The following is a 21,997-nucleotide window of genomic DNA, read 5'->3' on the forward strand; positions in this document are numbered from 1 at the left end:
GTACAAAAGTCTTTTTTGATTTGAATAAATTTAACATTCTTTCAAAAAAAAAAAAAAAAAAAGATATTGCTCTTGTTTTTCACTTTATGTCCGTTGAAAACTCACCACTCACCAACGAGATACAAGACAGACTAGACAGTGCAGAATTGATGCTTTAGGGTGCAAACAAGATCTCATCAGTGGAAACATTTCTGTATGTTCGCTGAAAACGCACCACTGCTATAAAATGTTACAAAACAAATAATAACCATCATTTGCAAGGTTTTCTTAAAAGAGTTATAAATTTTTTGGTCAATTAAAAGAGTTAATATAACCATATAAAAGAATCTGAAATGTATACGTATCTGCTAAATGGGGGTTCCTATAACAAAGAATATAATTAATTGTTCTGTACAAAAATTCTATATAATAATCTCACCCTCGAATCTACTAAATGCTAGTTGTCTTGTCTAAATACATATCACATGACTAAAGTGGATTACAGATTGCAAATCGACGAAGGTTGAATGCTAGCTAAAATTTATTACGTTTACTATATACATCCAGTTCTAAGACCTTCATAATCACACAACCACAAGTTGTCTTCAACATTGCTATTAATCAATTCATGAATGGGAGAATCCTCATTCCATTTGTAGGTCTAAAAAAGCCGAAATTAATGGGAAAATGAACAAAAAAAACAATAGTGATTTACTGATTATGTCTCGGTGAAAAAGAGAAATAAATTAATCACAAAACTCCAAAAACATCCAATTGATCTTAACACGTGTCGCATGACAATAGGACGGTGGGTCACATGGTAGAGAGAAAAAAAAAGCAAACTTTTTTTTTGTCTTTTATCATTATTTCATTTCACAGGTTTCCACTTTTTTTTGGATTCTCTCACCGTACCGACGGAGGTACACACCGTCTGCATTAATTAACGCTCGAACCCTAAACCCTATCCGGTAAACTCCGGTTCTTAACCGGTTAAGCGAATTTAGCTCGGAATCCCAAACCCGCTCAACTCAAATCAGAAAGTCCCACGTGGTGGATGTTCATTGGCTCCATGTCTGGAATCCAAGACGAGCTTTTTAGTATAAAGAGCCCCTCTCTTCCTTGGTCCTATCAATTCAACACTCTCTCTCTCCTTCTCCCCCTAACTGAAACAAAACAGAGAGAGAGAAAAAAGATGGCGCGAAAATCCCTAATCTCGCCGGCGGCGACTCTCTTCCTATTTTTCCTCGTCGTGCTTCTCTCCTCACCAGCCGTTCACGCCGGACACGACTACCGCGACGCACTCCGCAAAAGCATCATGTTCTTCGAAGGCCAACGCTCCGGCAAGCTCCCTCCCGACCAACGCCTCAGATGGCGCCGCGACTCGGCATTGCGCGACGGCTCCTCCGCCGGAGTGGACCTATCTGGCGGCTACTACGACGCCGGAGACAACGTCAAGTTCGGCTTCCCGATGGCCTTCACGACGACGATGCTCTCCTGGAGCGTGATCGACTTCGGGCGGACCATGGGACCGGAGCTGAGAAACGCCGTGGCGGCCGTGAGGTGGGGAACCGACTACCTCCTCAAGGCGACGGCGGTCCCCGGCGTCGTCTTCGTCCAGGTCGGAGACGCGTACTCCGACCACAACTGCTGGGAGAGGCCCGAGGACATGGACACGCTTCGCTCCGTCTACAAAATCGACAGAGCTCATCCCGGTTCCGACGTCGCCGGTGAAACCGCCGCGGCGTTGGCGGCGGCGTCGATCGTGTTCAGGAAACGGGATCCTGCTTATTCCAGACGGCTGCTTGACCGTGCCACGAGGGTACGTTACTTTAACACCGTTGCTTTCTTTTGGTTATGACTTACGCGTGTGTGTCCGTTTCCTCTGTTCTTTAGTGTCTTCAGTTAAAATGTTTTTTTTTATTAATTGTGGTTGTTAGTTTATAACTGAGTGTCTTTTAGTTTTTCTTTTCACACAGATATAAAAAAATATTAATTTGCTATTATATCTTTAATATGATATAATATTTTATTTGAATTAGTTAATTAATAAACTAAAAATGGAAATTTATCATGCATAAAAATATGATAAAACAAAATTTAAAGCAACAATTAATATATTCTGTCTTTTTTTTTAATAATAATATTCTGATTTTTTATAACTGAATATTAAATCTTTTTTTTGGAGTCAGTACAATTTATGTATATCCTGATAAATATTAAATGGTTAAAATGGTCAAAAGTTTTCAATCAATCAATGATTCTTTGCTTATGAGATAAGAGATTCTCTCCATATGCTTCATAATAATTATTTTCGTTCCAACTTCTTCACTACTTATTCGTTTTAACAATTATTCACCAAAAAGTAAAATGTTGACTTTTTGGGGTATTTTTCTCTTACGTATATGTACGGTTGAATGAATAATTTTCTGACGTTAGAGAAGATATATCAAAATCACGGATTGTGAAAACTATATTTTATATCAGAGCAGAAAAAGAAAAGAAAATTGACAACACACGTAACGTGGGCGCAGGTATTCGCGTTTGCTAATAGGTATCGGGGCGCGTACAGTAGCAGTCTATACCACGCGGTGTGTCCTTTTTACTGTGATTTCAACGGTTACCAGGTAAAAGAAAAGAGCAAGAAACAGTTAACCTTGTATTTTACTACTTTTGTATCAGCCGTTGGATGATGAATAGTACTGTGATTTGACGTGGATGGCTATTGCAGGACGAGTTACTGTGGGGTGCGGCGTGGCTGCACAAAGCCTCGAGGAAACGAGTGTACAGAGAATACATTGTGAAGAACGAGGTGGTTCTCAGGGCTGGAGATACCATTAATGAGTTTGGTTGGGATAATAAGCATGCTGGGATTAATGTCTTGATCTCCAAGGTAACAAAACACTTTTTAAATCACAGCTAAACTATTCTTTTATTTATTTATTATTAAGTTACCGTAAATTGTAGATCAAGGATCCAAGATTTGGTGATTAAAACTATGAGTGTTTTTTGTATGCTTGTGGTCTATGTTTGTTTGGTTTCAAGGGGAGTACTAAGAATTAAGTTAAAATAGGTAGTGAGATGGATGGTGTGTGTCTGGTTAAGTGGTTATCACGTGTTGGTGGCACGACTTTTGATCATATAATTGGGAGTGGGGTTCACATTATAATTATGGATCCTATGATAGTTTCTAGTTATTTTGGTTGCCAATTTGTGTTTCATTAAGTAAAACCGGCTTTAGATATGTGAACCCACATCGAGTTTTTTGTTTATCAGAGAGAGAGAGAGACGGGTAGATAAAAGGCATGCTAGGATCGTGCTTATATAGGAAAATGACATAATATTATAATATTATTAAACTATAGAGTAGAAGATAAAATATGGGATGGATGATTGAACCTTGCACATGATGAAATATGGGATTTAACCAATTAGAAATGGTCATGTGATGTGGGAGCTAAATCGTAAGGTAAGACATACCTCATTGGACATTCCCCTCCTTTTTGTCCAGTATTTGCTCCTAGATTTGGAATCATATAATTTTCTTATATATTACAACGTTACCAAATGGAAGCCAGAGCTTCACATGGCCCCCATGATCCATGACCTACTAGTGAATGGATAAAAACTGGATATAATATTAGACACTTGATAATCCATTGAATGGTAGGTGAAATGTATACAGTATATGTGCCATTTCCTGTTGGATGAGTTTGCATGTGGTGCATCACATGAGTATATACTCCTATTTGTGGTTTTGGATAAAGGTCTTCTTAATAGATGCATATAGTTACACCAACATTATTATTAGTAGTGTTCAGGCTTCAGGCCTATAGGGTGCTAGTGGGGACAACAAAAGAGGAAAGGGTAAATAAGTCTATGGTTACTGCCACAAAGCATGTGGCACAAATGGTGAGGAAAATGAAAATAAAGTGTAATGTCCTTATTCTACTGTAAAAGCCTTAGTGGGTTTTTCGTTTTGTCATTTCTCAACGGTCTCTCATTATCTTTAGTTTCACATGGGCACTCTCTGTTGTTGATTTTTTTTTCATTATTCACTGCCCATTCCTTGACCCATGTCCATATCCTAAAACCTTCATATATGTAAGATAATATGCATGAATTTAATAAAAGTTTTGTTTTGATTACAGGAAGTGCTAATGGGAAAAGCAGAGTATTTTGAGTCTTTCAAGCAAAACGCAGATGAATTTATCTGTTCTATATTGCCTGGAATTTCTCACCCTCAAGTCCAATACTCTCGAGGTAATATAAAACCATCATTTTTATTTTTATTTTTTGCCAATATCAAAGCATACCATGCTTTTTTTTTCCACACTTCACGTGATTTACTTTTGTCTTTTCCTTCCCAAAAGTAAAATGTATAGGATCCCATATCAGTAACGTTAATATTTTTTTTCTTTTTGTCTTACATAGGAGGACTGCTTGTGAAAACTGGAGGGAGTAACATGCAACATGTAACATCACTATCTTTCCTCCTATTGGCTTACTCTAATTATCTGAGCCATGCCAGGAAGGTTGTGCCTTGTGGCCAATTAACTGCCTCCCCATCTCTCCTCCGTCAAGTCGCCAAGCGTCAGGTAAGATATGGTCCCAAAACTTCTAACATTTTTGGACCAAAAACAAAACAAATAGCCGTTGTTTTGCTTTGGGACCAAGCTTTAGATATTAGCCGTTTTTGTGTTTGATTTTTGTTGTTATTGACTGTGACACATTAACAGGTGGATTACATTTTGGGTGACAACCCGTTGGGAATGTCTTACATGGTTGGGTACGGTCAACGTTTCCCACGTAGGATTCACCACCGTGGCAGCTCTGTTCCTTCTGTCTCGGCCCATCCAGCCCGTATAGGCTGCAAGGAAGGCTCTCGCTATTTCCTCAGCCCAAATCCAAACCCAAACCTTCTCGTCGGTGCTGTAGTTGGTGGACCTAATGTCACTGATGCTTTTCCTGACTCGAGGCCTTACTTCGTGCAGTCTGAGCCCACGACTTACATCAACGCACCACTCGTTGGGCTTCTCGGTTACTTTTCGACTCATTCTTCTTGGCGATAAGGATTGGGCTCTTATTAGTTATTGTCTCTCCTTAGAGGTGTGCTGGAAACTTTAGGCCACCCTAAACCCTTTAATTGTTATTATGTTATTGCCACTCTTTTTAACCAACTTGTATTGTAAGCCCGTAATTAGTGAAGAAGAGAAAAGAGTTGTGCCTATGTGAAATTCTACTTATCTTTGCGTCAAATATGATCGAACCATATAATAACATGTTTCCAGGCCCCAAGTCATAGATTACTATTTCGTGTTTTGATCCTGATATGGTAAATGTATATCTTTGGATTTTAACCAAAACAAACAACTAAAAAAAATCATTTTTAAAAAAAACTTTAGTTAGCATATACTATATCATTAAAATGATTAGATTTTTTTTCCTTTTTGACAAAAATCAGATGGTAAGATATTCCAAAATGAAATCAAATCTTTTTTTGTAACACAAACAAGAACTTGGCGTATGAGAAACTTGTGAAAGTATTCAGAAAAAAATTCTCTAAGTTTATATAAAAATTGAAAATATCTTTTCAGAACCCCACAAGGTTTTAATTCACTATATTATTACGAATTTATATGTTTTTCGGAAAAGGTTTTTATGATTGTAAAGTGGAGGGCGAAATTCACAGGAGTTAAGCAGATAAGCCAGAGTAGATTTTTAGTAATGGAGACTGAATTAGGTAAAAACACTAACGTGTTAGCGATCAACTACTTATACTAGGCAAGACAATAAACGTATGAACAATGAAGTGGTAGTTCAAATTGCGCAACTTGGTGGTGGCATTAAAGGAGGAGAAGATTAAAAGAATGCGACATATAGAGGTGCTAGTTTGAAAGAAAAAAAAAGACATATAGAGGTGCAAAATGATAAGACGTGAGTCATTCTTATCCACTTATATATGAACGTGAACGTGTTTCTTGTGACCAATGTACATGTTAAGCTCTTTGTTTCCTTCTGCTTACCTAATTTCTTTCTTGCCCAATTTTACTTTCCTACGAGATTTTCTCTTCCTCAATAAATAAAAATATCAAGAAGATCTTTGCTTTGCTAAGAGAATCAATACATCATAATCAACCTCGGAGCTACTCTGGTCCACTCACTCTACAATCTTCTTTAGTAAATGAAAAACATATTTTGTCACCTAAAAATATGCATATAAGTGTCATCTTTAAGATTTACATTTAAATTTATGATTTTAAAACGCACTTCTTATGATAAAAAAAAATCGCACTTCATTTAGAAGAACCCCTGATACACCAATAAAACCATAGACGCTATTTAACATATTTTCTTGTTATTTTATATCTTTATTTTTGTTTGCCTTGTTCAAGAATTCATCTTTACGCTATATTAAAGATTTAAAATTATCTTGAACCGATTTTGTGAAAGAGTACTCTTTAGGTTTTTCTTTTTTGCAGAATTAGCAAATAACAACAGTGGATGATTGTCCAAGCTCTCTTTAAGATGCTCATAGATTATTCATTATTGTTTTCTTTTAGTGAGTCTTCTGTTGCTAAGTTGCTAACCATCAAGATAAAGAGAAGATTAGCGAAATTAATAGCAAGAAAAACTGGAGACATTTCCACCCAAAAAAATGGAGACATAAACACTAGTTTTTTTTTAATTTTATCAGCATTTTTGTGACGATCGTGATGCAACTTTGTAATGTGTTACCGATATAATAATAACTAGGTGTTTTGCCCGCACATGCGGGCATAAATTTCTTATAAATACTTATTAGTTTATGTTTTATTAATCTAAACCAGCATAATAAATTATTATTTATGTTTTTAAATAGTTAAATTAAACATCAAATATTTATATATGTCAAATACTTTTAATCAAAATATATATTTATTATTGTGTTAAGTTTTTTTAAAAGACTCATATCTTAGAGATAGTTTAGAAAATATATTTACATTTTTTGGTTCACTAATTTTTAATAATAAATTGTTTTTATCTTAATTTTTTAACTTTTATAATAAAAATATTGTTTTCAGATAGGCACAAAAAGAATATATATAGAAAAATTATTTTTTTTTTGATAATTCTAAAATATTATTTTGTAATCAATTATTTAATATAGCATATAACATATAAACTTCATATCATTAAAATAAATAGTAAATAGTTAGAAACTAATAATAAATTAATAACCTATCTAAAAATCTAAAACCTAATAAAAATATGACAAATAAGAAAAGTTAATATAACATATAAATTTAATATTAATAAAATAAAATTCGTTTTTATTTATATAGAATATTCATCAAGACTATTATTTTAAATTAATGATTTAGTGACTCAGCTTAAAACAAATAATACATCAATGATAATTTAGCTTAAACTTAATAAAAATATGACAAATAAACAAAATTAACTAAAATCATAGAGAACATGACAAGTAAGCAAAATCACTTCATAAATAATAGTATAGATAAAGTAACATTAATAATAGTGATTTTTATTCGCTCTTATTTTCTTGACAGACATGACAAACATACATCTGTTAGAATTGGAGGTAATAAAATAGTCTTACAACAATGATCAAATAGTAGACATACGCCTAACGCCTTCTCCTGCTCGTAACATAATAAATGGTAGCTATAACAATAATCATCTATTGATTATATTTCAAATTACCATCGTGAGAAAAACCTCAGAGAGGTTTAAAAAACCACCAAAAAGAAGGTTTTAGGTATGAGAAGCAGCACTAGATTCTGCCGTCGACAAATCAAGAAGCATCTTCTTGTATGGCATTGTACTCATGATCCTGCACGCAAAATCAAATTTTTTTAGATCCAATGTCTAGTCACTAGATCCAAGAACTCAAGATTCTATATTCGAAAAGAAGAATCAAACCTCTCTTTGCGCTTCTCCAAGAACCGAGCCAGCGATGCTTTACGAGCTTGTGGAACTGGAAAGAAAAACAAGCAATTTTTATTAATCTCAAGCGTTGAATATATCAAGAGTTGGTTCATTCATATATCTAGATATATATACCTGAAGGAATCATATTGCTAGGACCTGCATTGAATGTTTCAATCATGGTCATTGCATTAGTCGGACCAACGTGTTTGTGTTTACACCTTGAGAAACTATCAGCGTTAGTGGCAGAGCTTGAAGATGCAGCAGCAGTTGCTTTATGGATTTGTTTTCCATAGACGACTCTCTCAGTTTCTCGAAGCGGTTTTTTCAAACTGCTCTCTCCAAATTCTCCTTTCAAACCGTTCCCAGCACATAACATAATGGCTCGAGCCTAATCAACGCTCATTATCAGAACACGTTATGTGTAAAGTTTAAATTGGATTAATTTGGATTATACCTTATCAGGTGATATATCATTAAAGGCGGTAACAGCTCCGGCATAGAAGATTGTGAGCTGAGGAGATGATCCTGAGGAAGCCACTCTGTTTCACAAGTCAAATAACCAAACGTTAAGTGTCGTTATGAATTAAGAAAAACTGTTAAATATTTGACTAGGTTCCCTATAAAATGAGTAACATTTTCTTTATATATATTTACAGGATACTTAATTCGATTATTATACATGTTTTAACATTACGTACCGTGGATCCGTGGATGAGTTAAAGGCAGGACGGAGAGAAGGATGATTAGTTAGGGGAACTGATCCGCCAAGTAAAAGAGGATTCGCGTTCTGAGACGCACCACCGCCAAATTGGCTTCTGCGGTGCGTAATGGCCGCAGAAACCGGGGACCACTGGTATGAGCCAAGAAACACATGAGACGTCAACATCTTTTATAGGAGCATCCAAATTGGTAAGTTTAAGTTCAAAAACAATTAACAGAAATATATAATTTAATAAATTTTAAGTACACCACTTGCTAAATATAGACATGTGTTACGATAGTTTCTTATAAAAAATAAATTTCCTATTTTCACTTATTTTAGTGGTTGAAATTCCATTATATATCCATGAAAATGCTCTAATGTCTTTTAAAAATTATTTCCTAATTTTGCGGCTGCCAAGCAAGCTCCTTGACTCGCACTTATCCAACACAAGTTACACAATTTTAATATTTGTCCGTACTATACTTTTTTTTTTTTGATAAATACACTCGAGCAATTTCGAGAAATAAAAAAAACATTCGGGTAATTTTTCGACCATTTCCCGGTAGCTTTCCGTCGACAATTGACTGGGAAAGTAGCTACTAACAATTAGCTCAACCATATCAATCGGGGTTTTTGAAAATTCTATATTCTGCGACCAACTAGTAAGAAGTTGAATTGAATTTTTCTTTTGAATTGAAAATTTTAAGCTTGAACCAACCTGAAAATCTGCAGCAGCCGGCATGAAACTTGAATTAGGCAAGAGCTTTGCCTTTCCCCATTGTTTAGCTACCTTCTTGCACCGTCCTGAAAAAATCCATTTTTATTCACATCAAATTACTTATCACTGAAGATCCTTTTTGTCAACTTATCATTGAAGATCCAATTCTCACTTTTAATACGCATGGTTTGATAAAATATAATTACTAAAAGAAGCCTTGGAATCTAAATTAACTATTTAAATAAAAAAAAATTGACGATACTGAAAGCCTTTCTTTTATATTAAAAAAATAATTTTGACGATATTAGTAAAACAGCTTTGTAAGGCTATATGTGTATTGAACGGATCTCCTAACTTTTACTATTTTCTTTTGGAGGGAGAGTAGATACAAGAACACAAACCTCGTTCTCCGACACGATCATCGTCAACCTCGCGCTTAACGTTATTCAGATACTGCTTGTCGCTCAAACCCAGAAAATCTCTTTCCATCTCGAACCAAATAAAAAATACTAACACAAGTTTTTTCTCTCTTTCTGCCCAAACATTTAATTTAAAACCAAAAAACAAGACAGAACACAAAGTAAATGGGAAACCAAAGGGGAAGGTTTCGTTTTGGTAATGTTGCAGACACACTTTTGGAGAGGACTATTTATTAAATCGCTATTCTTTCCTGTTTTATAAAGAGCTCCTTGCTTGATTAAACCATGTGGGGCTGTTTTAGCGGGAGAGAACGGTTGGTTCTACCGCCTTGACCGGTTAATTCCCACGTGTTCTTCATGTCTTCTTTTGATTTTCTTTTTCGATTTCTTTGGATTACGGCTAGACAAAATATCTATAAATTTTAATTCGATTCGTTATTACAGAACTTAAGAATCCGGATATTCATAACTCTACAAAACAATTCCGTAGTCATACTTCTTCATAGAGTAGTAGAGTGAATGATCATTATGGCAATGCCATGCAATTTGTGGTTTGCTAATCAAAACCAATCGGTAGCTCATCTTCTTTGATTCTTTTGTTTTCTTTACACTAGAGATATATTTATTGAAATTTATTTTGAGATGAATAAATTTAATATTTTATTAAAAACAAATACTAAATATAATATCCGTAAAAATAAAGTAAATTACAAATACTAATATATTAAGAACGGATACATCTGATCTGTGATATCCATATATACATATATTTAAAGAATTTTATATAACTTATATAAATATTATATTTTATAAAAGTTTTTCAATATATTTATTAACTGAATTTATTAGTTATTATAATTTTAAAAATTAAATAATTTTAAAATTTTTGTAATAAAATATTATTACTTTATATCAACTTTAGATTTTTTATTAATTTTTTAATTTTTATTTTATGTGTACGGATCGAATCAAATATCCGGTTTAATTTTTTAAACTTTTGGATATCAGAAACACCAAATACCTGAGTGGTTACGAATAAGATCATATCAGATAATTAATTATTCGGACGAAATAGATCGAATAACGAATACCTCTAAAAATCTGGATATTTGATATGTGCCCCTACTTAGGATTGTTGAAATATATTGACGGATCTTGTTAGATTTCAGTTCAATACAAACACGATCTAGATATTCGGTTCAGTAGTTCAAAATACGATTTGAAGATAATAGGTCCATGAAAGTGTGGATATATCCCAAATTTACAGAAGAGCCAATGCAAACATAATACGGTTAATCCAAAATGTAAAGAAAATCTAAGTATTAAAGACGATTTTCAAAACATTGAATACAAGACCATGATTAACCTCAGTCTCTTAACTTGAGTTCTTAACTTCGGCTAAGAGACGATTCTTAGCTTTTCTTAGATTTCAACTAAGAAAGCTAAGAACCGTCTCTTAAATAAGAGATATAATAGTCATCTCTTTCCCAAAAAATGTAAAAAAATAAAAAATGTCAAATCGTGAGTTAAGAACTCCGACTAAGAAACTAGGGTTAATCATGCCCATATCACCTTATCTTATCGGAGACCATGCTACTGTTACTATTCTCTTCCTAATATATATAAGAGGATATCAAAGAAGAGTGATAGGGGGTTTAAGCCTCTCCATATCAAACATGTACTCAAATCACTCTAGTTTTATGTTTTTACCCCTTGTTTATCATAGTTTTATATGATTATAATACACTTTTTAATATTCCTTCTGTTTCATATTAAGTATCGATTAAGACACATGCACACAGACTAAGAAATCATTTAATTTTGCATACTTTTATATAAAAACATCATTACCTATACACCTACTCATATTTCAACCAATAAAAAACTATATTGTAAAATAAAATTAATAAATTATGCATAGAATTGCTAGACATACTTATTTTGTAACAGAAAAATTCCTCTACAAATGACACTTAATTTGAAAAAGAAAGAATAGTAAAATCGTTAATATATAAAAGAATTACAAATTATTTTTTCAGTATGTTAGTCTAAACCCTAGTCCTAATTTTGAGTAGATTGAAATTCATCGGATCTGAACTAAATTTGTTTTGTTTTTATTAGGAAATAGCAGAGGTAAATTAATGGCTATTTATTCGTGAACTCGCACATGTGAAATGTGTGGTTGCTTTTCTTGTGCAACGGTTTGATATTTTTATTACACCACTTTGCTTTTTCTCTTTGAAAAGTATTCGACAACAATAATGCATGGTGAGGCGAAGACTTTCGTAGAGGCCATGTGTTGTCACCGGTTAGAGAAAAAGTTCATTTTTTAATTTTTAATTATTAAATCTTTTTATTTTTCTTTTTGATTTTTTTTTTTATAATTAGACCAGTCGCGGGCCGTTACGACACATAAAACCCACGCTACAGTGATGAACTTTAAAAAAAAGGAATTCACTAGGAAGAGCTTGGCGGAAGAGAGGTTCATCAAATTTACTTATTTTAATATTTTTTTTCCTTGGGAAAAGTGTGATCTCTTTAGGGGGTGTTATTAAATAGTGAATTTACAAAGAGTTTTGATGAGTTTTAAAATTAAACAGTTTCCTGAATTTAAAAAGAGTTTTGCTGATTTTTAGACTTTTATAAAATTAGTTAAAGAGTTTTGTAGATTGTTATATATTTATTAATTGAGGATAACTATAAACTTTTGTAGATTTTTTATTTTTAAGTACTGCAATATTGTGTTGTTATCCAAAATCTTTATGCCATCGTCAAATTTTTTATATGAACTTTCTGAAACTACATTTTGTATGTTTATGTCAATTTGATCATTACTGGTTTTCAAATTGTTTTATCGTTGAAACTTGTGAATTTCTAAGATGAATTATGAAATATTTGGTGTCATTCAATGTTGTTGGCCTTCGTCCCAGATTATATTTCATTATGAGGAGACTTTTGTTTGTGCCAGAGAATCTTGTGGTGATATTTATAACCTCTTTCTCTCAAAAATGGTGGTTTCACTAATTAGATCATATATTTGTCTACACGTTACGGTGGGGGTGAGTGGGTGAGGGAAAAAGGAAGTGGTGTTTTACAATTTTTCGGCGGCTAGTGAAATAGACGTGCTACAATTACAGATTTGTGTTTTGTTAAAAAAAAGACTTTGGAAATCTTGATCAACTTGCAATACTTTGATAAACAGATTTTATGAAGAAAAGTTTGGCAAATCAATAATCCAATAACGACAGACTTCAAAATATGACATAATCAGTTAACTTTCATTTCTTTTGAATAACACAAGACTTGTAATGACTATGTAAAATAATGAATCCAATAACTCTAGATTTTTATAAACTTTTAACTACTTATTACAAATTTATAAACCAATAACACCATACTTCAACATATTTTTGAGAAGTTGTAAATGAATAACACTAGAATTATCAAAACTTATAAATCTATATAACTCTTTGTAAATTAACAATCCAATAACACCCCCTTAAGATTTCTCAACGCTGATGTTCTTAGTTACGATAGCAACCACGATCCACGATGATGCTCAACGGGCTGTAATAAGTTTCATTTGCTTATCAAAGGCCCCACATACATAAGTAAGCGCACTGTCCACTACGCTAGATCCGTTATTTGCCTGTGAGGTTTTCTGAGTTTTGACAAACTATTTTTTTGTTTACACCAAAATTACTTGCTTGATGAATCGGTTAATGAAATCACAACACCTGATAGATTTGATTAATAATAAATAAGATTTTTATAAATATCATACTAAAAATATAGTTTGAGAACATTGTTATCTTGTAAGGTATAAGACAATGACCTTGCTATTTTTCAACTTATAATCTATAATTTCAGAAGATTAAAAAATATGGAAAATACGTACATAGTAGTTGATCTGTCAAATTTCTTAAACAATTGGTAATCTTCAATTGAAGTATGAGTTTATAAAGCTATGAATAATAAGAAAAGAATCATAGAAACAATAACGATAAGGACGACCAAGATGATCTATTCTATTAATTCTTCAGCATGACCTATTGATAAAAGTTATGTCCATCTTTTATTTTTTTATAACTGCATCTACAATATAAAATAAATATAATTGCATCTAGAATATTATTTAACTGTAACTTCTTAACTTCCTCTATTTTCACGTAGAGCATACAATACATGTGGGGCCCATATTCTAAACAAGTTGACAAGTCGATTATAACAAATAATATTACGGTTGTATTTATCGAGAGCATACAATATAACTGCCTTAGAACCCATTGATATTTAGCTTTAATAGTTAAATATATTACGGTTATGTGTTCAAAAGAAAAATACATTACGGTTAGTTCTAATCAAAGGAATGGGTCACGAGACCAATTAGTTAATAGGTTTTAACGGGTCTAAATAGATTTATATTATTATCATAGGTTGAAATTTAAATTCATATTTATGCTATTAAAATTCATAGATTTATGTTCACGTAACTAACTAAACGAATATACATAACAAATAGTTGTACAAGATCTATAAGTTATATGCAATTTGTACAAACCCAAACTTCTTTCTTTTTACAAACCCGAATTTAATAAATGGATACAAGTACAAGGTTTATATGTTATATGTAGTTTCTTCGAACCCAAACTAAATATACATATTTTTAAACAGAACGTTCAACTACATTCTTATTTAAGGATGAGAATACATGTGATGTTTCAAAATATAAATACTGATGTTACGTTTTCATAAATAATATTCCATCACGAGAAAATAACGAGAACTTGGACAAAGATAAATCCTTTTGATTGACATTGAAATTACATATTTAAATTATTGTTTTGTTTTGACCATAACGAAAAAAAAAAATTATGATCCGACCTCAACTTTCAAACCATATATCTTATTTAAGTTTTAAATATTGTTTTATTCAAATCAAAATATATAACTGTATATAAATTTTGATAATAGATAAAAGGTTTATTATAAATATATTTTTATATATTTTCATAATAATTATATTAAAGAATTATTGTTTAAAATAAATAACTCGCAGATAACCGTAAAATTAAGCGGAACGGGTACAAAATTATTTGTTTGCGGGTTATATGAGTCAGATTTTTTGACTAGAACAAAACTGAAATCCGCGGATTGGCGGGTCAGCGGGCCGGGTTCGATGCGCAACCCATCCTTAACCGAACATATACCGGATCAATTTTTAAATTACCATTATTTAATAAAATATATTTTAATTTACTCACAAATATAATTACAAAGAAACATATGAATATAATGAAAGAAAATACAAATATGAAACTAAATTTAAAACAAAAAATATACCCGCCCTTTTAAGGGCGGGTCAAAATCTAGTTTTGTTTTAAATCGTCACCCTAATTTTCGGTTTCCTATGTTCCATTATTCTCGACACATGCATTTATTTCTAGTGTGTATGTGTTATAGTTCAGTTTCAAAAAAAAAAGTATGTGTTAGTGTTATAGACGCTGCAAACATGTGTATTACAGTAATAAAAGAAGATTAAACATTATTTATTGATACCAAATCAAATGCTAGGTTAATATCTAAAGTTCTAAACAGAAGATAAATTGTGGGTGATTGGTTTAGCTTTAACTTCATACTTTAGCTTATTTTTAAAGCATTAAACTTTACCAATCATGTTGTAGTTTTATTTTTGTTAGTCAAAGCCTATAACAAATTACTATTAACTTTTACCAATCATGCTTTAGATTTATTTTTAAAGCTACAGCAAAAAATCTAAAGCAAATTTTTTTCTTATGTATTTTAGGCAAAAAATATGCATCCTTGTTTTATAGGCTGTAGAAACTTTAAAATGAAAAAACTATTTATGATATCAAATAAATTATATAATCATAATAAAAAACATTTATAAATATTTTACTTTAATTCTGGGTGTTTTCAAAACTGTTAAAAATATTTTAAATAACATAAAATATTATTTATATACCACATTTTAAATAACAGTAAACTATGATAATTTATAAAAATTATTAATAAAAATTATTTTAGTTGATAAAAATAATTATTTTATATATACATCACATATTTTATTTTGAAATATCTACAACATATAACCTACAACTACAAATATAATCTACAACTACAACAAATTTAACTACAGCAAAAATCTCTGCAAAAAAATCTACAGTAATGATTTTACAGCTACAACTAATTTACCTACAGCTAAATTTTTATAACTAAATTTTTATCCCCAATAAAGTTTCTCTTTTAAAAAAAAAGGAAGTTTCGATTAAAAAAGAAGAAGAAAGTTTCGCTTTTTACAAAGAAAAAAAAGAGGAAGTTTTGTCTATTATTTTTTATTATTTAAGACAGTAATTCGAATAGATCGTTGAAATACTACATCCAATGAAGCATGCAAGGTCACAAAATTCTGAAAATACAACTAGCAGTGGTGGCTTGACTCGCGTTGTTGATTGATCTATTTCTCACTTTTCCTTTCATCTACAGCATTTATCATCTGCAAATTCATATATATAGTGATTTAGATTATATAGATAAAAGAAAAAAATGAAATTAAATAGAGAAAAATACCTTGTAAATTTCTGAGTTTCTTTCCAAGAAAAGCGAGTAACACAACGAGCAAGATGACTAACGTGATGATTCCTATTATTATCACCAATGTTTTCCCGATATTATTATCGTCATCATCCTTATCATATTTTTCTCCTCCTGCAAAATAACCCAATTAGTACACTAAAAAAAGAAAATTAATAATATTCAAAAAAAAAATTAAGACTATAGACCTCTCATCTAACATTCTCGTCGTTAAGTCTGATATTTATATAGCTTAATTTGAGAATCCATCATCCAAATAATTCTCACAGTCCAGGACTTCTATAGAAAGGTTGGCTACATCGAAAGTTCTTTTCTTATTCTTCTTGTTGCGTGTGACTACGACTATTTAAAATAAAGAAAGCTAACCAAAGTTTGAGTTTGGGGTCTGACGTGCATGACTACCACCGAAGCTGAAACGCGCGTAGCACTTGGACAAGTAAACATATCCTCCCTGGGCCATTAAGCAATCAGATCTGAGCCGTCCGATTGCATCGGTCAAGCAATCCTGACACTGTGCTGGACTTAGATCCCCTGTGCACTGAGCCATACCCTGGACATCCCCGTTCACTCCTGTCCTACCCGGTCCACTTCCAGAACCTAAAGAACCGATGACGTCACTGACTCTGGTCTACGCATCCTGGTCGTCAAATCCCATCGGCTGTCCACATGTCTTGAGCATCACCGTTTTGTCCTGGACGCCAAAGAAGGAGCTCTTGTCGTACCGGACCAGACAATTTTGCATCAGCAAGAACACGGAGTACGAGTTGGGACACGTGTTTCCGACCAGCGCGATGGCGCGTGATACGCACGATGAGCAAGAAGCCGGGTCTAGGTCAACGCTGCACTGGAAGAGACCATATACGGTAACGTCCGGTTTGGGTTTTACTCCACTACCGAAGGGAACAGTGAGGTTGTTGTAGGGGCTGAGGACGGTGGAGGTGACGAGGGAAGAAAGAAGGGACTTGAGGTTGGTCTCGTATGCAGAGCCAGGAGAGAATCTGGCCTGCTAACAATTTGCGTATATGAACTTGTCTGTGGAGGCGGGGTAATTTGGGTTGTCTGTGGCGGTGGAGAAAGTTGTGACCATAAGGATGACGGCGGTTAGAAAGAAACAGAGAAGGTTCGTCTTTGTTTTGAACATTTTTGATCTGAATAGTGACATAAACGGTGAAGTCTTTAATTAGGGAGAGTAAAATAGAAGTTGAGGAGCGAAGAGCTTGCCTTTAAAGAGGATTGCCGTAACTAAGGGGTAACTTGTACGTAGTTTCCATGTTGCATGCTTTTTTTCTAACTTTGGTGGACGTTTTAATTGACTAGAGCTTCATTGTGGAATTTTGCAATGTGCGTTTGTTTTAATGTCCATCACAATTTTCTTTAAATCAAGAATATATTTGTACTCATCTGGATTCAACTGTTGACTTTGACAGTACTAACGATTTTTTTTTTTTTACGGCAAACGGCTATTCTATTACTCAATTTGAGGTGGTCTGAGTAGAAAGTACTGACGATTTGTATGAATGAAGTAGTTAGCTTCTATATATGTACACTGTTGTTGGTTATAAATATTTAGTTACCCTTTACCATAAGCTACTAACGGGGAGGCATGTTTCTTATAGTATGTTGGTCTGATGTGGAGTTTGTATATATATATATATATATATTTTTTGGGTTAAATTTGCATTCAACTTGGATTTGTCTCTCTCAATCGGTTTCATAATCTCGTTCCGATTTGTCTTTAACAAGATATAGGATGAAGCTTCCAGCATTGTGCTCTGTAATCATATACTGTACATAGATATGAATAATACCAAGTAATGAATACGTGATGAAAACGAGTTGAGTATCATATTATATATACAGCGTATAGAATTTGGATAGACAATGGTACCTGAAAGTGATCTAAGAAGATGAAAAATTAATTATATTGGTTTGTTGTTTTATCCTTTTCTTCTTCTTTTCATGTAATGAAATTGTTTTTCAAGGGAAAAGAAGCATGTTTTAACCACCAAAAGTCCGTTTTTTTTTTCAAAAGTAACTAAACTTTTTTTTTTAATAAAAGTAACTAAACTTTTTTTTTAAATAAATGGAGAATTTGCGAGATAGCTAAGTTTGGGTTGGTAATTAAGTGGATGAACATGATGTTGACATTATTAAGGATCTAACAATTGGGCCTCAATTCATCCGGTTGTACCCCTTAATCAAATAGGTCTTCGGTCGTTATTGATAAATGGAGGTGATGTGGAAGGGAAGAAATGGAGGCCACGTTGATGGAAAAAAGACGTCCACGTCCCACAGGTAAAATAAAGTCCATATTAACCGCACATATAGTATACTAGATAAACGAGATAGCATAAAGACATTACATTCTAATTCGACTTGTATGAGTAAATACAAATTCTGAAAATCTAAAAGGTCTTTTAATAGAGAAAAATAGGTTCATTGTAAGCATGATAACTTTTCAATACCATATGAAATAGTAGAAACTATTTCCTAACTAGTAAATGATAACTCCAATGCTAAAATTTTAACACTTCATCTGAAACATATACCATGTCATAACAGTATAGAATGTGGGAACACTATACCCTAATTTGGGAAAAGTGAACCCAAATCCATTTGATCAACAGTATTACAACTACATAAACAGTTGTTGAGATAGTATACTATAATATCGTACTATTCCACATGAAAAGATTTAAACAGTACACTGACAAAAAAAAAAAGATTTAGACAGTACAATTGACTCACTTATTGTACTATCCCACATATGGTTCATTAATATACAACATAATTGGTTGTAGGGTATGTCCATATGAAAGCGTCAATTACTAAGGGTTAAGAGTAGAAAAGTTCGATATCAATCCATCATCTAACGTAGTCAATCCATTGGAAGTGGAAGTAGCTGTTCACCCGCTTACGCCCGTAAGGCTCATTCCAGACTCGAACATTATACTAGGAAGGCCTAAATCCTCCATGATTTATCTGTAAAAGCATCAACATTTGCAATTATTAGACATGGTTTAGTATAGTTAAAACAGTGAGTAGTATATGACATAGTACAAACATTGTCAAACCAAATAGTATACTATAAGAACGTACATGGAATCTGATATAATTGTACTATTTGTTGGCAGAGATATTTCACGTAAAATAGAATGTACATATTAAGAAATATTTTTCTATTTCACTGAAAAAACTTTCCCATAAACAAGTTTACAACATTCGGTGAAATTGATGGATGAGGACAAAACTGAAAAAATAAACGTGTTTGAAGACGTATATATAAACTACCATTGTTCGTCTCCGACCATTACCCATCCTCAACTTCATACTATATTTCCGCCATTATCGGAGGGAATTTAGGTAAAACGTAATTAAGTAATTAAATTCCGGTGAGTTAACTACTAGAGCGAAGTTAAATCTTGAAACAATACGCCTCGGAGATTTATCACACGAAAAACCTAGATAATCGAAGAAAGAGAAAAGAACTTACGTTTGTAAAAGACAGCGGCCGTCGCCGATGGCGCAGACAAGAAAGGGATGAAAGACCACAATCGAAGAACCCCCAACAATTTCTTTGCTCTTTCCTTCGATTTTGATAACAGCTGTTGTTAATGTCGAAGACAGTCACCGAAATCAAGAAGTAATGTGAAGAAGAAGACACTGTGCAAGATACCCGAGAAAAGGAGGAAAGTAAAGTAATTAAAAGTGATGGGTGAAAATCGAACGGCCACGACATAATGATGAACAGTTATGGTAATTAAAATTAATTTAAAATGTTGACTGTTTCCCGGTCGTTTTTCAAGGACAAAATGGCTATTATTTATAATGTTGATGCTGTGTATTTGTGAGGTAGGTTATTTAGCTATTCAGTGAATTAACTTTTGTTTGGTTGATGTACAATGCAATTTCCCTTAAATAAAAGTAACTAAACTTTTTTTTAATTATATTGGTTTGTTGTTTTATCCTTTTCTTCTTCTTTTCACGTAATGAAATTGTTTTTCAAGGGAAAAGAAGCATGTTTTAACCACCAAAAGTCCGTTTTTTTTTTCAAAAGTAACTAACTTTTTTTTTTAATAAAAGTAACTAAACTTTTTTAAAAATAAAAGTAACTAAACTTTCTTTTTTTTTTTTTTGCTAAAAATAACTAAACTTTCTTTAGCAGAAAGAACTCCACATGCATATAATACGAAAAGAGACAAACAAATATTCCGAAAGCTTCCAACGTCAAAGTATATATTGTTACGGGACCGGTTAATGCATATAGAGAAAACAATAATATTCGTTAACCTTCTGTTGTATGGTTCTTGGTAACACTAACACCATCAATTAATTGGATAGACTTTTTTCTTTTTGGCTACATATTATTACATATAGATCTTTGTTTACTTCTTAAACACTGTTTGAATCTGAAATAGTTGCTTCAAAAAAAAATCATAAGTAGTATTCGCAACGATAGCTACAGAAAATTAACTGTTATATTGTAATCTTTTTTTGGTCAAACTAACTCTGTAATCTTAGTCTTAAAAATTAACTTGTAACGAACATGTAATTGTATTTTTATTTACATATCCTGAGCTGTTAATTCATAGCACTCTAATCCTTGTTGTTTTCAATTAAATGCGGCATGGTTGTAGTTTCACACACAATATAAGGAAACGTTTATGATACCAGAATGTTACTAATCACTATAATGAGGTAAAGCAGTCAGTGCCGTGCGAAGGTTATTAGGGGCTCATGGCAGAATTTAAAAACTAAAATTTTATTAATATAAGTTGTTTATACATTTTTTTTTACATCTAACTCAAACCGAATGTATATATGACTCTATAGAATATAACCTAGTTTTATTCATAGAAATGCCTAATTCAAAAAAGAAAAGAACAATTAAGCAAAAATGTAACCAAATTTGAGACATAAACATTAAAAACTGCAATTAAAATCAGTATATTAAACCAAACTTTTGTAAAAATGGGGCCTCAAAATGTCAATATATTAGTGGGGCCTGGGGCGAAAGCCTTTTTTGCAGCATGGTAGTCACGGCTCTGAAAGCAGTGACACAATGTTTTTGTTTTCCTTGGCGAGTAGATCCATATTCATTTCGATATAGAAAAGGCATATATTAAGGAGAAAATAAATTGATGCAGACATTAAGGGATTTTGGTGAGTAATTTCGTGCTTGACTTGATATATAAGTCGTTGGTCTATTTCTTGAAAATAATAATAAAATATTGTGGAGTCGATCGTTTCTTGAATATATACCAACCGAATGTGGTCGACTCGTCGTCAATTCCAAAAAAGAAAAGAAAATTTAGTGGAAATCTCTTAAAATCTTCCTGTATACTAATGGAGAAGTCACTTAATTGTCTTTTGCTTATGTGCTGATCATAGGTGAAGTTTAAATAAATTGTTATAATTTGACAGGTTGATAATTTTTATTAATTATTTATTTTATTTGGATCTAAAAACAAAAGGAAAATTTGAAACTCATCTAATACAAGTTATCATGTAATACATGTAATATTACAGATAATGGTTTATGGTAACTAATTGTAGAATATACAAATAATATATAATATATCATCAATTTGTTTATTTTATTAATTTTTTATTTATAATTATATAACATAC

The 21,997-nt window shown here is 32.4% G+C and overlaps 2 protein-coding genes and 1 pseudogene across 2 annotated transcripts; 1 reads left to right on the forward strand and 2 right to left on the reverse strand.

The window, feature by feature from the left end:
* The first annotated feature begins 1,106 nt into the window (after window positions 1-1,106).
* On the forward strand, window positions 1,107-5,206 carry LOC108828441 (endoglucanase 8-like). Its single transcript, XM_018602139.2, has 6 exons — window positions 1,107-1,798; window positions 2,511-2,603; window positions 2,708-2,869; window positions 4,128-4,239; window positions 4,411-4,574; window positions 4,716-5,206. The coding sequence occupies exons 1-6, from the start codon at window positions 1,172-1,174 to the stop codon at window positions 5,046-5,048; spliced, it is 1,491 nt and encodes a 496-aa protein (XP_018457641.1). The 5' UTR covers window positions 1,107-1,171; the 3' UTR covers window positions 5,049-5,206.
* Window positions 5,207-7,483: 2,277 nt separating this feature from the next.
* On the reverse strand, window positions 7,484-9,989 carry LOC108825604 (protein TIFY 7-like). Its single transcript, XM_018598929.2, has 7 exons — window positions 9,734-9,989; window positions 9,333-9,418; window positions 8,610-8,761; window positions 8,366-8,450; window positions 8,044-8,299; window positions 7,903-7,957; window positions 7,484-7,813 (listed from the first exon to the last, which is right to left on the reverse strand). Exons 1-7 carry the CDS (start codon window positions 9,819-9,821, stop codon window positions 7,735-7,737), a joined length of 801 nt encoding a protein of 266 aa, XP_018454431.1. The 5' UTR covers window positions 9,822-9,989; the 3' UTR covers window positions 7,484-7,734.
* Window positions 9,990-16,082: 6,093 nt separating this feature from the next.
* LOC108834754 (plasmodesmata-located protein 5-like) lies at window positions 16,083-17,668 on the reverse strand (annotated as a pseudogene).
* Window positions 17,669-21,997: the final 4,329 nt, after the last annotated feature.

The sequence above is a fragment of the Raphanus sativus genome, unplaced genomic scaffold (genome assembly GCF_000801105.2).
Source record: "Raphanus sativus cultivar WK10039 unplaced genomic scaffold, ASM80110v3 Scaffold1459, whole genome shotgun sequence".
NCBI lineage: Eukaryota > Viridiplantae > Streptophyta > Magnoliopsida > Brassicales > Brassicaceae > Raphanus > Raphanus sativus.

Coding starts and splice junctions, on each gene's coding strand:
- LOC108828441 (XM_018602139.2), top strand. CDS start 1,172: ATGGCGCGAAAATCCCTAATCTCGCCGGCGGCGACTCTCTTCCTATTT. Junction 2,604..2,707: donor GTGATTTCAACGGTTACCAG/GTAAAAGAAAAG, acceptor TGGCTATTGCAG/GACGAGTTACTGTGGGGTGC. Junction 4,240..4,410: donor TCAAGTCCAATACTCTCGAG/GTAATATAAAAC, acceptor TGTCTTACATAG/GAGGACTGCTTGTGAAAACT.
- LOC108825604 (XM_018598929.2), bottom strand. CDS start 9,821: ATGGAAAGAGATTTTCTGGGTTTGAGCGACAAGCAGTATCTGAATAAC. Junction 8,451..8,609: donor AACTCATCCACGGATCCACG/GTACGTAATGTT, acceptor CTTGTGAAACAG/AGTGGCTTCCTCAGGATCAT. Junction 7,814..7,902: donor TTGGAGAAGCGCAAAGAGAG/GTTTGATTCTTC, acceptor TTTTGCGTGCAG/GATCATGAGTACAATGCCAT.